Source organism: Cavia porcellus, unplaced genomic scaffold, assembly GCF_034190915.1.
Source record: "Cavia porcellus strain 051 isolate PalLab524CR breed Dunkin Hartley unplaced genomic scaffold, mCavPor4.1 scaffold_26, whole genome shotgun sequence".
NCBI lineage: Eukaryota > Metazoa > Chordata > Mammalia > Rodentia > Caviidae > Cavia > Cavia porcellus.
In genome coordinates this window covers 19,649,594-19,662,015 of record NW_026947509.1, presented here as the reverse complement: position 1 = coordinate 19,662,015, position 12,422 = coordinate 19,649,594, and the positions used below count along the sequence as shown (strand labels likewise).

The 12,422-nt window shown below is 40.0% G+C and overlaps 1 protein-coding gene across 3 annotated transcripts in view; it reads left to right on the top strand.

The window, feature by feature from the left end:
• Kcnh1 (potassium voltage-gated channel subfamily H member 1) overlaps positions 1 to 12,422 on the top strand; it is a 411,372-nt gene that overhangs the window by 155,860 nt on the left and 243,090 nt on the right. For all 3 annotated transcript variants that reach the window (XM_003474337.5, XM_003474338.5, XM_063236821.1), the window contains one exon: positions 5,447 to 5,876. In XM_003474337.5, the coding sequence (XP_003474385.1) occupies positions 5,447 to 5,876 (430 nt within the window). The remainder of the gene's footprint in view (positions 1 to 5,446; positions 5,877 to 12,422) is intronic.

Below are 12,422 nucleotides of genomic sequence, written 5' to 3'. Positions count from 1 at the left end.
CTACTGGACACAGCCCTGGAAGGCATACTGCTGATAGCACTATTTGTAAATACTGCCTCTGGGTACCACTTCCACAACTATCTCCTGCTGCCTCTGGGACCCGGTACTGCTGCTGTGCTCTAGCAAAAAGGGACCTGCACAGTTCATATATTAGTTGCTACTCAGCAATTAAAAGATTGGTGTCTCAAGTTTTTGGTGGAAGATAAGTATTGCCATGTAGTGATTGACCAAATAAGGAAAGGCAGTTTAGATACTGTGTGATCATGCAAAATGCCAAATGTTTGTAATACAGATTAGATCCTGAAGATAAAACAATTACAATGTAATTGATAACCTTAGGGCAAGTCAATTGTAGGAAATGCTGGGAGTAGACATCTGATTGTAGATTAGGAAACCAGTGGGGGATAAGGACACTGAGCCATTTTGTCTTGATACTGGTTTCAGGGAAAACTATGAGGAAGTTTGGCAAGAGAGCAAGGAGCAAGTTTATTAGGGTAGTGCGGAAAGAGTATTTGGCATGATGTTAACTAACTTAGAGTCTAGTATTACAGGAAAAGAAATGGAACTGGGTAGAGTTGATGGTTGGGAAAAAAGAGATAAAGAGATAGGGATACCAAACAAAAGCAAAAGTCAGCAGGGTGGGAATACGATAGAATGAGAAATGGAGGGTTTAATCATGGTGCAGAATGCTAATGTGTAAGATTTCAGAGGCAAAATGTTTTCCAGTGATGCTGTAAGGGGCTGAAGGTCACTGGTGAAGAGAGTCAGAGTAGTGAATAATCTTTCCTGTGGACTTTCAAGGTCCTGAGGCTGATAGCATAAGATGGGGCTGGAGAGCCAGGTGCGTAGATCCAGGAGATACAAGGCAGAGACCACTAAGTTGATAACTGAGATAATTAACAAAAATATTAAGCCCGAGTCTGGCATATTTATAAGCCACTCAATAGATGTTACTTGTCAATAATCAAATACAATAAGGAGGTGGAATAGCTGAATGGCTTGGATCTTGCAGGAGGGAAGATCTTTTTTTTTTTTTTTTTTTTTTTTTTTTGAGTGCCAAATAACACTTGTTTGGAAGATGCAAGTGTGAAAGCTCCCTATTCTTAACAGCAGATGTTAAGTGGGAAGAATGGGGAAAATCAGTGTGCAGGGGGAAAGCCAGAAGAGCAAGAAGGTAGATGGAAATCCACAGAGATTCCAACAGCTTGGGATTTCTCTCCCTGTGATGGTGGGTTCCAGAGGACTCAGTGGGAGGAATGAGAAGGAGAGGGATGCAGGAAAGGAGAATCATGAGTATTGAGGGATTGCAAACAGTAAAACAAAAATCTTTAAAAAGGCAGTGTGCAGAATATGGGTGCCCTGATGTCTCCATACAGACCTAGAAGCCTAGTGGAGCTATCTTTGACCCTGAAAGACTGAGTCTTTTCAATTACTCATTGTTATCAGTCTTTGGCTTTTATGTTTCTGACTGGGAAAAAACCAGAATTGAGCAGAGAATTGGCAAACTTTGTTAGATGAGAAGGCAAGGTAAAGACAAATTTAAGCAAATGGTTTATTTAAGCTGGGTGATTAGATAAGACTTGATAGCTTGCACACAAATGAGTCTGGTACAGGTTAAGTGTCCTTTTTCCTGGGAATTGCATCAGTACCACTGTAAGTGGGGGTTTTGAGCATCCCAAAGCCTTCCCTCCAGCCACAGTTGTTGGTCGTTAGGAGGAAGCTTACCAGTAGATTCTCAGTGTTCCTTCCTCCATGTTGACCTGACCTGAAATTCTGGGTTCCTTTAATTTCAAGGCTGTGGTAGAGAGTGCTCTGTAACTATTTAAAATGTTCAGTGGGTTTTTGATGCAAGAGGTCTCTAGAGAAACACAATCCTCCTCCATATGGTGCTGTCATGTTTTCCGTGGACTAGTTGTTTTTTTTTTTTTTTTTTTTTTTTTAAGTTTGGAGTGTTCTGTTTTATTTATCTCATCTACTGCACTTCAGGAAAGTAAAAGGGAAATGAAATTAATTGCTTGAAATGCTTTTAAACAACTGTTACTGCAGCTGTTACTGCAATAAAAAGAGAATTTATGCAACCACTGTGTAAGAGAATATTTGTGTACATGGAGATAAATGACACAATGAAGGAGTTCTTATTTTATATTGTCCCTGAGCCTCCTTAAAATGAGAAAGAATTCCCTAATAACTAAAGTATTTAATTCAGCAGAAAATGTTTGAGACCCTTTCTGAAAAGATGTGGGTCTCTTAGCTTCCAAAAGCTTCCAAAACAAATGACTACAAATCATGCATGCATACAGCAAAACTGTCCTTTGACAGTTTGGAGACAAAAATTCTGAACTCAAGGTGTCCACAGGGCCGTGGATGAACCTTCTTGGCTGATGGTGTTGCTGGCAATCCTTGGTGTTCCTTGCTTTGAAGATGCAGTACTCTGGCTCTGTGTCTGCATTGAAGACATGGTGTTCTCTCTCTCTGTCCCTCTCTTTTCTTACATAGCCAGCTACTCCAGTATAACCTCGTCTTTAATAAGTAGGCCACAGTGACCCGATTTCCAAAGGAAGTCACATTCATTTGGAGTTTCTGAGAAGGACCATGGATTGTGGAGGGGGATCTATTCAATCCAATATGGGACTCCTAAAATTAGTAAAAAGTGACTTTCTCCTTCAGGAAGACGAGATGGAGACATCAGCACAGAAAACTGTTGTGCAAGGATGTGTGTAATGGTAATAGTACAGAATATTGTGAATGCATGGAGGAATTGATGAGTAGTTGTGAGTACAGGGTAGTCATGTAAGGCTTCAGTATGGAGTTGGTGACCAGCCTGAAGGATAACCAGTCATGAGATGGCCAAGCATTCTGGGATGAGAAGCTAGTGTGAGCAGCCATAGGGGTGCATCCATTATGTGGAATTTCTGAGATGCCTGGAGTATCTGTCTAGGGACAGCACAGCACTTGAGTAGGTTTCATGTATTGCAGTGGCCACTGGAAAGGAATGGAGAAATGAGAGGAGGGATGAAGTGAGAAGGAAGCCGGGAAAGTGATGGGGCTTCATTCTTTGTTTCTGTGAATGACCATGGCTCAGGGATTTCTGAGAGAGTCAGGGGGAAAGTTCCAGGAGTGGCAGGTGACCAATATTTCAGGGACTGGTAGAAACAGAAATGTTGCTTTGGATTTCAGTGAAGAAAAATGACAAAGCAGTTTTGCCTTTGGTCATAAGTTCTTGCTTTAGAAGATAGTTTCAGGGGCTTCTTTATGAGGGTGTGGAGAGAAGGTGGCTGCTTACATGGTGTTTGATTTCTGAGTCATCAGAAATACTCCTTTGACTTCCAAAATACCTCCTTGATCTAGGCAGTGGATACTTTAAATTCTACTGTTGACAGTTGTTTCCCCTCTGTTAGAAGGCAAATAGCTTCTAGTGAGAGGATATCCATTTACTGTCAGTCTGTTGCACCTTAATAGGAGGGATTTTCTCAGCCATTTCTGCATGGCAGGTTTTTGAGAAAAGCATATGGCAGGAAAAGGAGGCCCAGGGGAGGAACCACAGCCACACCAGTGGTAGACTGTTATTCCCACGATCAAGAAAATTCTGTTATGATTCTTGAGTTAAGCCTTTTGCTAGTGTGTATTAGACAAGATATGATTATTTTTTCCTGAGTTTTATGGCTATGAAACTGTTTTGTTTTTAAAAAGAGCAATAAATCTCACCTCTTCCACTTTCACTTCAACACAAATTTGTGTGGCAGCCTTCTTTCTGGCCTATTTTGGTGAGACTATCTTGAGTAGACTTCTGTGTGTACATGACCGAGGGCTCTATGTCAGAGGAAGCTCATGCTAAGTTTTGATGGCTTATTTCAGAAATTTATTCCTCATTCACGTCACACTGCAGCCAAAGGGAGTGGATGTGGCAGGGTGTTTCATATAGTCCTTCAGAGACACAGGCTCTTTCCATATTTTTGTCCACAGCCAATTGGGCATTGTCGCAAGCCAGGGGAAAAAGAGTTGTGCCTTGGCCTACAAGTGATACACTGGTAGCTTACATTCCATCAGTGGGCACTAGTCCCAGGGGTCATTCTGATGGAAGGAGATTGGGAGACAGTTTAGCTGTGCGCCTAGCAAGAGGAGCAGCCTTGGGAGCCTCTCATTTACACAGGTATATCAGAACACATTTCTATGTCTTGCTTCTGTTTGTGATATAACTTGACCACTTGGAGGTTGTCACAAAGAAGACACTAGCAGCAACCTAAGAACTGTCTTATGTTTAGAAAAGTGAAAAGTCATTCATTCTACTTGGTAAAGACATTTTCCCTAGATTTTTTGCTGTGCAAGGCAGCACAGTCTTGACTCAGAAAATACCTGTTTTGTTTGTTTCCTTCTTTATTTGCTTTGATTGAAAGTAGGAAAAAGTTCATGGAAATTTTTCATGCATACATCTTGGAATTACCTTAGAACAGGAGTTTTTGGTTTCAATGATGTGGCTTCCTTAATATGTTACACTTTCCCTTGGAGATGAGAGTATGTTAGTGTTTGTGGGAGGATGAGAGATCTTGTACTCCACCTCTTTAATTTATGTAGACAGGAACACGGAAGGGAATGGGGTTGTCCAGATTCACAACTAGGTAGTGGCGCACATGGGTCTTAATCTCCATGTTATAGTTTTGTATTCTGGCAGTCTTTGCACTACCTGCTGGCTGTTGATAGAAAACTACCATGTAGGCTTGGTGGTGTTGGTGAATGTCAACCTGAGAGAGCAGAGGCTGGATCTGGTGAAACAGAAGGGTCCTCAGAACACTTGGCTTCCCTGTTTGAACATATTTAGGTCAATAGTGTCGGTGTAATGCCTGGCCTGGCAAAAATTTATAATTTTCCTGAGGACATAGGCTTGATTATTTATTCTTTTCAGCTGCTTCTGAATTTCAACTTTTTAACTATGTTTACTTTTAAATACTTCTTTCTAATTATAAAATAATACTATAGAAATTAAGTAAATATATACAAATATAACAAAAATACATATAAATTAACAAAACTTGCCTGAATTTCTATAATGTGACAATGCATTATATGTACATGCTTATATACAAAGGTTTGAGATTGTGCAATGTGAAATAAATAATATGCAATCTCTAAAATATTTCATACTATGCAATATGAAATACCATACAGTCCTTAAAAGTTAAGTAATGATATAGAAAGATTCACATATATATCTGTATACTTTTGCATAACATAATATTAATATTATTTGCTTATTTTCTTTTTATTGGAAATAAAAAGTTGAGAGCTCTGCATTCCATACGCTTTGTAAAAAAAATTTTAAGTTTTAGAGGTTGCATAATACTGCATCTCATGAAAATATACAATATTTCAAATAATGGCTGAGGAGGGGAGACGGGGAAAGAGTGGTATCTTTGGTTCTTTGGCTGTGATGCTGTTCCTCTTCTCCCAGGGCATCAGCAGCCTGTTCAGCTCTTTGAAGGTTGTCCGTCTGCTCCGTCTCGGAAGAGTGGCCCGTAAACTGGACCACTACATTGAATATGGAGCTGCCGTGCTGGTCCTGCTGGTCTGTGTGTTCGGGCTGGCTGCACACTGGATGGCCTGCATCTGGTACAGCATTGGGGACTATGAGATTTTCGATGAGGACACCAAGACGATCCGCAACAACAGCTGGCTGTACCAGCTGGCGATGGACATTGGCACACCTTACCAGTTTAATGGGTCTGGCTCAGGAAAGTGGGAAGGTGGTCCCAGCAAGAACTCTGTCTACATCTCATCGTTGTATTTTACCATGACCAGCCTCACCAGCGTAGGCTTTGGGAACATTGCTCCATCCACAGACATTGAGAAGATTTTTGCAGTAGCTATCATGATGATTGGCTGTAAGTACAACCGTGCTGGGGTGGACATACCTTCTCAGTACACAGTGATTACTTTCATTGTGGCGAGCTGGTACATGTATATAACACATACTAGTTCTTTTCTACCTCCTCCCCCACCTTTCCCTGTCTTCCCCCTCCATCCATATCTTGGTCCCTTTCCTTCTTGAAAAAGATTTATCTCCCTGTTTCCTATGATCTATCTTTTATTTTGTTCTTTATTTATATTTTGGGTTTCTGATATAAGAGAAACCATGTAATCTTTAATCTTGTGTGTCTGATTTATTTCACTTAACATTACGGTCCCTTTGTGCACCTATTTTCATACAGATGACTCAAGGTGAGCCTGCCTGCTGGTCATACCTGCTGTTGGCTAGAAGTAGGGTAGTGGCTACTGTGCCAGCAGGATCACGGGTATAATAACTTACAGTAAGGGGCAGTGTTTTCATTAACACTAGCTTCAGAGTGCTCCTAGTAGCTAAAGGCCATATGTGCACACTACAACACAAATTGAGAAAATACAAAAAAATATGCAGTAGAAAATGAAGGTTATTCATAACTGTGTCAGAATTAACTACTGTTACTTTTTGGCACCTTCCCTTGTATTTTTCATGCATATCTGAACACACAGGTGCAGATTTTTATGAAGCTAAATGAGATATGTTACATACACATTTTGGTTCAGTGTTTCTAGCACAGTGAATTGTGGAAATCTTTTCATGTCAGTTTAGTTTGGGCTTTTGGGTAAAAAATACGCAGTGTGATATTTTGATGTACATAGTGAAATAGTTGCTTCAACAAGGCAAGTTTACATACCCATCTCACCTAGTTGTCTTTCCTGTTTTTCTTGATAAGAATTCTTGAAATCTGTCAGCAAATTTCCAATATTCATTACATTATTATTATTATTTTTGTCTTTCTGAGACAGGGTCTCACTATGCAGTTTGGCTGGCCTTGGGCTCACTTTGTAGCCCAGGCTGGTCTTGAACTTGCAACGATCCTCTTGCCTCAGCCTGCTGAGTGCTGGGATTACAGGCTTGTGCCACCACATTATAGTATCATTAACTGTGGTTATACTACAGTGTGTCAATTTAAACATAGCTGTAGGTCTGCACAGAACAATACAGTATGAGAAAAAAATATCTAAAAGGTATATAAAATACTTCCTTTACTATCTTCTATTTTGATTGTATATCAAAAAGATAATATTTTAGATTATATGAAATACTGTTACAATTAATGTAATTTTTCTTTTTTCTTTTAAATATGACTCATAGGAAAATTTTAAATCTTCTATTGAACAGCACTCATTTAGATCAGTATTTTTGATATCAGCCTAATAGTTGAAAATTTTTCCAACTCATCAAAACAAAACAAAACATGCATGTCCATATACCATGGGCAAAAAAAAAACCCCAAAACCAAAACTCTTGTTTAATTGGGAAGGAATAGATTAACCAAGTAATTTTCCTGGACTTAAAATTAACACATTCTTGGGGTAGGATCATTCACCCACTGACCTTGAGTCTGGCAACTGCTTTTGACTGTAGACGGTAAGCTCCCTTCGCTCAAGGGAATATTAGGGACGGAAACCTAATTACTCAAAAAAAGCAAAGAAGCTTGAGTGACTTGTGAAGCTGCCAAGTATGTCCTGTTAATGCCTCTGTGATGATGGAGACAAAGTCAAGGCAGTCCTGGTGAGTCCTCATTTGGATAGTGGTCTGGTTATACAGGAGGACTCGTGGGCTCGGGCTCAGCAGCCTGATACACTTCCTCACAGTGAAGCTGATAAATTAATTGTATCAACCTTGGGGAAGCCTGAGGCTGCAGCTGCACTTTGTTGAGCTGACTAGAGATCCTGCATCTTGGTCTCTGTGTGGATCTTATTAGCCTAGATTGTCACCTTTGCTGCTTACCACCTCCTTTGTCCCAGTTACCTTATCCCATCTGATGTTGTTCTTTTGTGAAGCCTGTCTGCTGGCAGTTTGCCTGTGAGTACTTGCAGCGTGGTCTGAAGGGTGACTGATGGGACGTATGTGTCTGTGGAGTGCTTGGATCTGCTCCTTGCTTTACAATGAGTTAGTAGAGATAATTTCCTGGCTATGGGACGCAGTATTAGGGAAACATTAACTTCAAGAGAGTTTGAAAAACAAAAGAGTTTAATATTTTCAAGATGCCACCATCACATACTTTTTACTTCTATAATTCTTTCTCTAAAATTATTAGTGAGTAGCTAATTGTTCAGGTTTACTTAGAACTTGAGCTTTTTCGTGTCACAGGAAAGGATTTAAGTCCTTCATTTTTCTAGAAAGGTTTTAGCATCAACTGCATGTTTCCCAGCCAGAACTTTCAGGGTTTTTACTTGTTTACTTTTAATTTTATTTTTGTTTTGTTGTGTGTATGGACCTAGTGCCCTATGGATGCTAAGTGTGTGCTCCTGCACTGAGCTGTACTCCCTGGCCTGCTTGCAACACTTTTCTGAGGCTTGAAGAGAATCCAGCAATCAACCAGATGCATTGTACTCAGGACAAGATTTTGTTCTCTCAATGGGGAGATGAGATGCTTTGTCAGTTAGAACTCATCACTATAGCCATTTCAGAGTATTTGCTGAGAGTGGTCAGTTGCACAGTGTGTCTATTTCAAGGGCTCTCCAAAGTCTTTCAAATACCAAATTTCCCTGCAACTTTTTACCTAGAAGATAATAGGTCTGGTTAAGAAATTTTTTTCTCCAAAACCATTCTATGGGGAACATAAGTTTTTTAAGTATCCAAGGAAAACTCAATTATTACCATTTGTTTTCTTTTGCACCTTCTCTGAGTCAGATGCTCTTTGCCTTTCTTTATATAAAAGTTTAATACATAGATAGTACCCCCTGCAGCATGCAGCCTTGTGTGATGTTTAATTTAGTGACTGTAGTAATGCTTCCTGAACTCTTGGTATGTTGCCAGACACAGTGCTGGTACACTGCACATAATTCCTTATTACCTATGACAACTGTGTACATTAGAGATAGTTACCTCCATTTTGTAAGGAAACGGAGACTCAGAGAAGTTAGCTCACTTTCTCAAGAACATGGGGCTGATAGAGAGGATTAACAAGGTACAGGTCTGGGCCCCACTCCTAAGACGGTGATAGGGTAATAATACTAATGTTGCAGTGTGGTGGGAAGGTCCAGCCTCTGACAATGCTTCTCGCTGACTCATTGAAACTTCTCTCTTGTAACCTTTTGCAAGCTGGAAGTTTCTGCAATGGAAACATTTTCTATGATTGTTTGTTGTTGTCATTTTAATTTAAGAACAAGATTATGTTACAGAGTGCAAGGACTAGGGTGCTTAGGAAACCAGCCATTTTTCAGCAACCTGTCACTTATAGTTATAGCTCTTTCACTTCCTGTGTGACACAAGCCTGACAAATTCTTGTGCTAACAAGAAATTTATTGCCCTCTGTGTAATTAATGGTAATTATCCATGTATACTCACATTCTGAACACACTTTGATCAGGATCACTGCTGATGTCTTATTAGATTTATGGAATTCTCTTACCCTGCTTGCCTGTGCATGTGTTCACACTTCTCTCCTATCTGTACAGCTCATAAGGTCAGACTGGCAGCAGCGTTGGGATCATCCTACATGGTTGCATTGGTCACATCTGCATTTGATCCCAGGCTCTCAGCTGCCCCCCTGCCAGGTCACTATGACAGACATTAAGTGGTGGGTTGAGGGAGGAACACAAGGCCCATAAACTTCTGGAATACCGATTATGTTATGTTTTTTTTTCTTCTTCGCAGTAAAATTCACTGCATAGTTAGTAATTGTATTTTTTGATAAGTCTGTTACAGTGTATTAGCCATGATATAGATTATCCATGGTTTTTATTCCTTCTCTTTTTTTGCTTGGAATGTCATGTTACAACTTGGCTTATTCCCTAGAGGATGCCAAGAAGTAGAAAAACTAAATATTTGCAAAGTAGCCACTTTCCTCAGCACTAATAAAAATTTTCATTATGAAGAGGTAAAATCGGTTGGCTAACATAAGTTTTTTTTCCAGTGCTGATTTTTTAATTATGTTTGCAGTACATAAATTATTACATGTAACAAACATGTTTGCAGTGCATAACTATTACATTCATTGTGGGGAGTTGGTGTATGTGCATAACACATCTTAATTCTTTTTTATCCCCTTTGCTCTCCCTCCCTCACCTCTCTCTCCTTCTCTTGTTCTCTTTTACTTATGGAAAAGTACTGTCTCCTTGTTTCCTATTACATTTGTAGGAAGATAAATGTATATCAATGCCATTATGTTAAGTGAAATAAATAAGACGTATAGCTTAAATATTACATGGTTTCTCTTACATAAAAAACCTAAAGTAAATGAAAAAACAAAATAAAATAGAAGTAAATTTTTGTACTTAGCTGCAGGCAAGATGTGTCATGATGTCTGTATTCTTTGCAGGGTTGGCTTGGTGTTCATGAAATTCTTCAGCTGTTCTTTGTCATGGAAATATCTCATTTCTCCATTCATTCTGAAGGACAATTTTGCAGGGTTTATCAGTCTAGGTTGGAAATCATTTTGCTGTAGGATCTGGAATACTTCACTCCATGCTCTTCTTGACTTCGTTGGTTGTGTTGAGAAGTCTGCTGTGATTCTGATAGGCTTTCCTTATAGGTTATCTATCTTTTCTAACAGCTTTTAATATTCTGTTCTTATGTTGGATTTCTGGGATATTGATTATTATATGTCTGGTTGTAGTTTTATTTTGGTTATGGCTATTTGGAGTTGTATGTGCTTCACCAATCCATAAGTCAGTTCCATTCTCATATTTGGGAAATTTTCATTTATTACTGATGTAAATAGCCTCTTGATAGCATTTATGTTTCCCCCTTCTTTTTCATTTATTCCTATCAAACTTACATTGTTTTTCTTTGTATCATCTTGCACCTGTTGAACTTTTATTTCCTAATTCCTTATTATTTTTAGAAAATCTTTCCTTTCCTGTTCACTGGATGCAATCTTGTCTTTAAGGTCTGAAATTCTGTTTCACTATTTTTTTTTTTTTATCGGTACCAGGGATCAAACTCATGACTGCCTGTTTGCAAGGCAGGTGCTTATGCCGCTGAGCTAAATCCCCAGCCCCTAAGGTCTGAAATTCTATCTTCACTTTTGTTGAGGCAGTTTTGACAACTCTCAACTCTCAATGGAATTTTTGATTTCCTGTATATCTCTTTGAATCTGCTTCATGTATTCTGGTTGATTTTTATATTGCTCATCCAGGGATTCTGTCTTTTTGCATTGTTCTTCTAATTTTTAAACTGTGTCTTCTCTAGATGTGTTCAGCATTTCTCTCATTACTTTTATCATTTCTTATTTTACCTGGGGGATTATTTCTAATTTGAGTTCTTTTATAGCTTCCTGGAGTTGCTTCTTTATTTCAGTTGCTACTGTTTCAGGTATTTCAGGTGTATGGTTTATATTTTCTTCTATGTACATGGCTCCTAAGCTTTCTTGGTATGAGCTAGAGGTTTGAGATTGCATTTTGTTGTTTCATCTTGTCATTTTCCTATATTTACACGTTTCGAGTGATGTTCCAAAGCTTCCCCTAGGTGTGCTGGAAATCGCTTCCTATGCCCTTGGTTCCTGGGACTGAATGGTGATTGCTGAGTGTGGCCCAGTCGGCTGCAACCTCCTGTGCTACCTCAAGCGTTCCAAGAAGCTGAGCACGCTCCTAACTGCTTGGGGTGATTTTTCAAAGCTCTACCTGGGCTAGCACTGATGGGCTGGGCACCTATCATCTGTGGATGATGGGTTAAAGTTCTCCCCGGGCAAAGTCCAATGCCTTGGAATTCACTTCACTTGCTTTCAACTCCCATAATTGAAGAAGGTCACTGGGGTTAATCTACTCAGGCTGCAAAACCTCCCAAGGCTAGTCTAGTGTGGCTGGGACCTGGGTGGGTCCTTGAGCTCTGGGAGCAATGATCTTAACACAGTCTGTAATGATGTCTGTAGCTGTGTGGTTTTGTGTCTGACTTCTGGTCTTGGTTCTTGGCCTGTGCGTCTCTTGCAGGAGCTCACCCTAGGGTATGGTTAGTGGACTCATGTTTTCACGCCTCTGTCTCTCCTGTGTGTTAACAGCGCTGAGAAAAGCAGAAGGCTGGATGCAGAGGGTTGGGAGTACAATGCTGTGGCTACTGTCCTCAAGGAGGTGGAAACCTTTGGTAGTAGACATGAATGCAGAGGACAGAGCAGGTCCTGTCAGCCTGGACAAAGGCCTGGATTTGGAGTCTTCACTGTGGCTGAGCCTTGCCTCCATTGCCAGAAGAGTCCTGTTACCTCAGTCTCAGATTAGGGACAGGTTCCTGTATTAAACAGCTTTTCAGGAGCATTTGATGGTGAAGAAGACAGTTGCCATATTTTAAGTATGGGCTTGCACTTTTCTGCTTCTTTGCTCATAATGTCATGGCTGTCATCCTGTCATTGTAAGTAAGCTGCATCTAGTTCTCTGTCTCTGTGGTAATGGCAGGGGATCTAGACACTGTGTTCCTGCTCCAGACA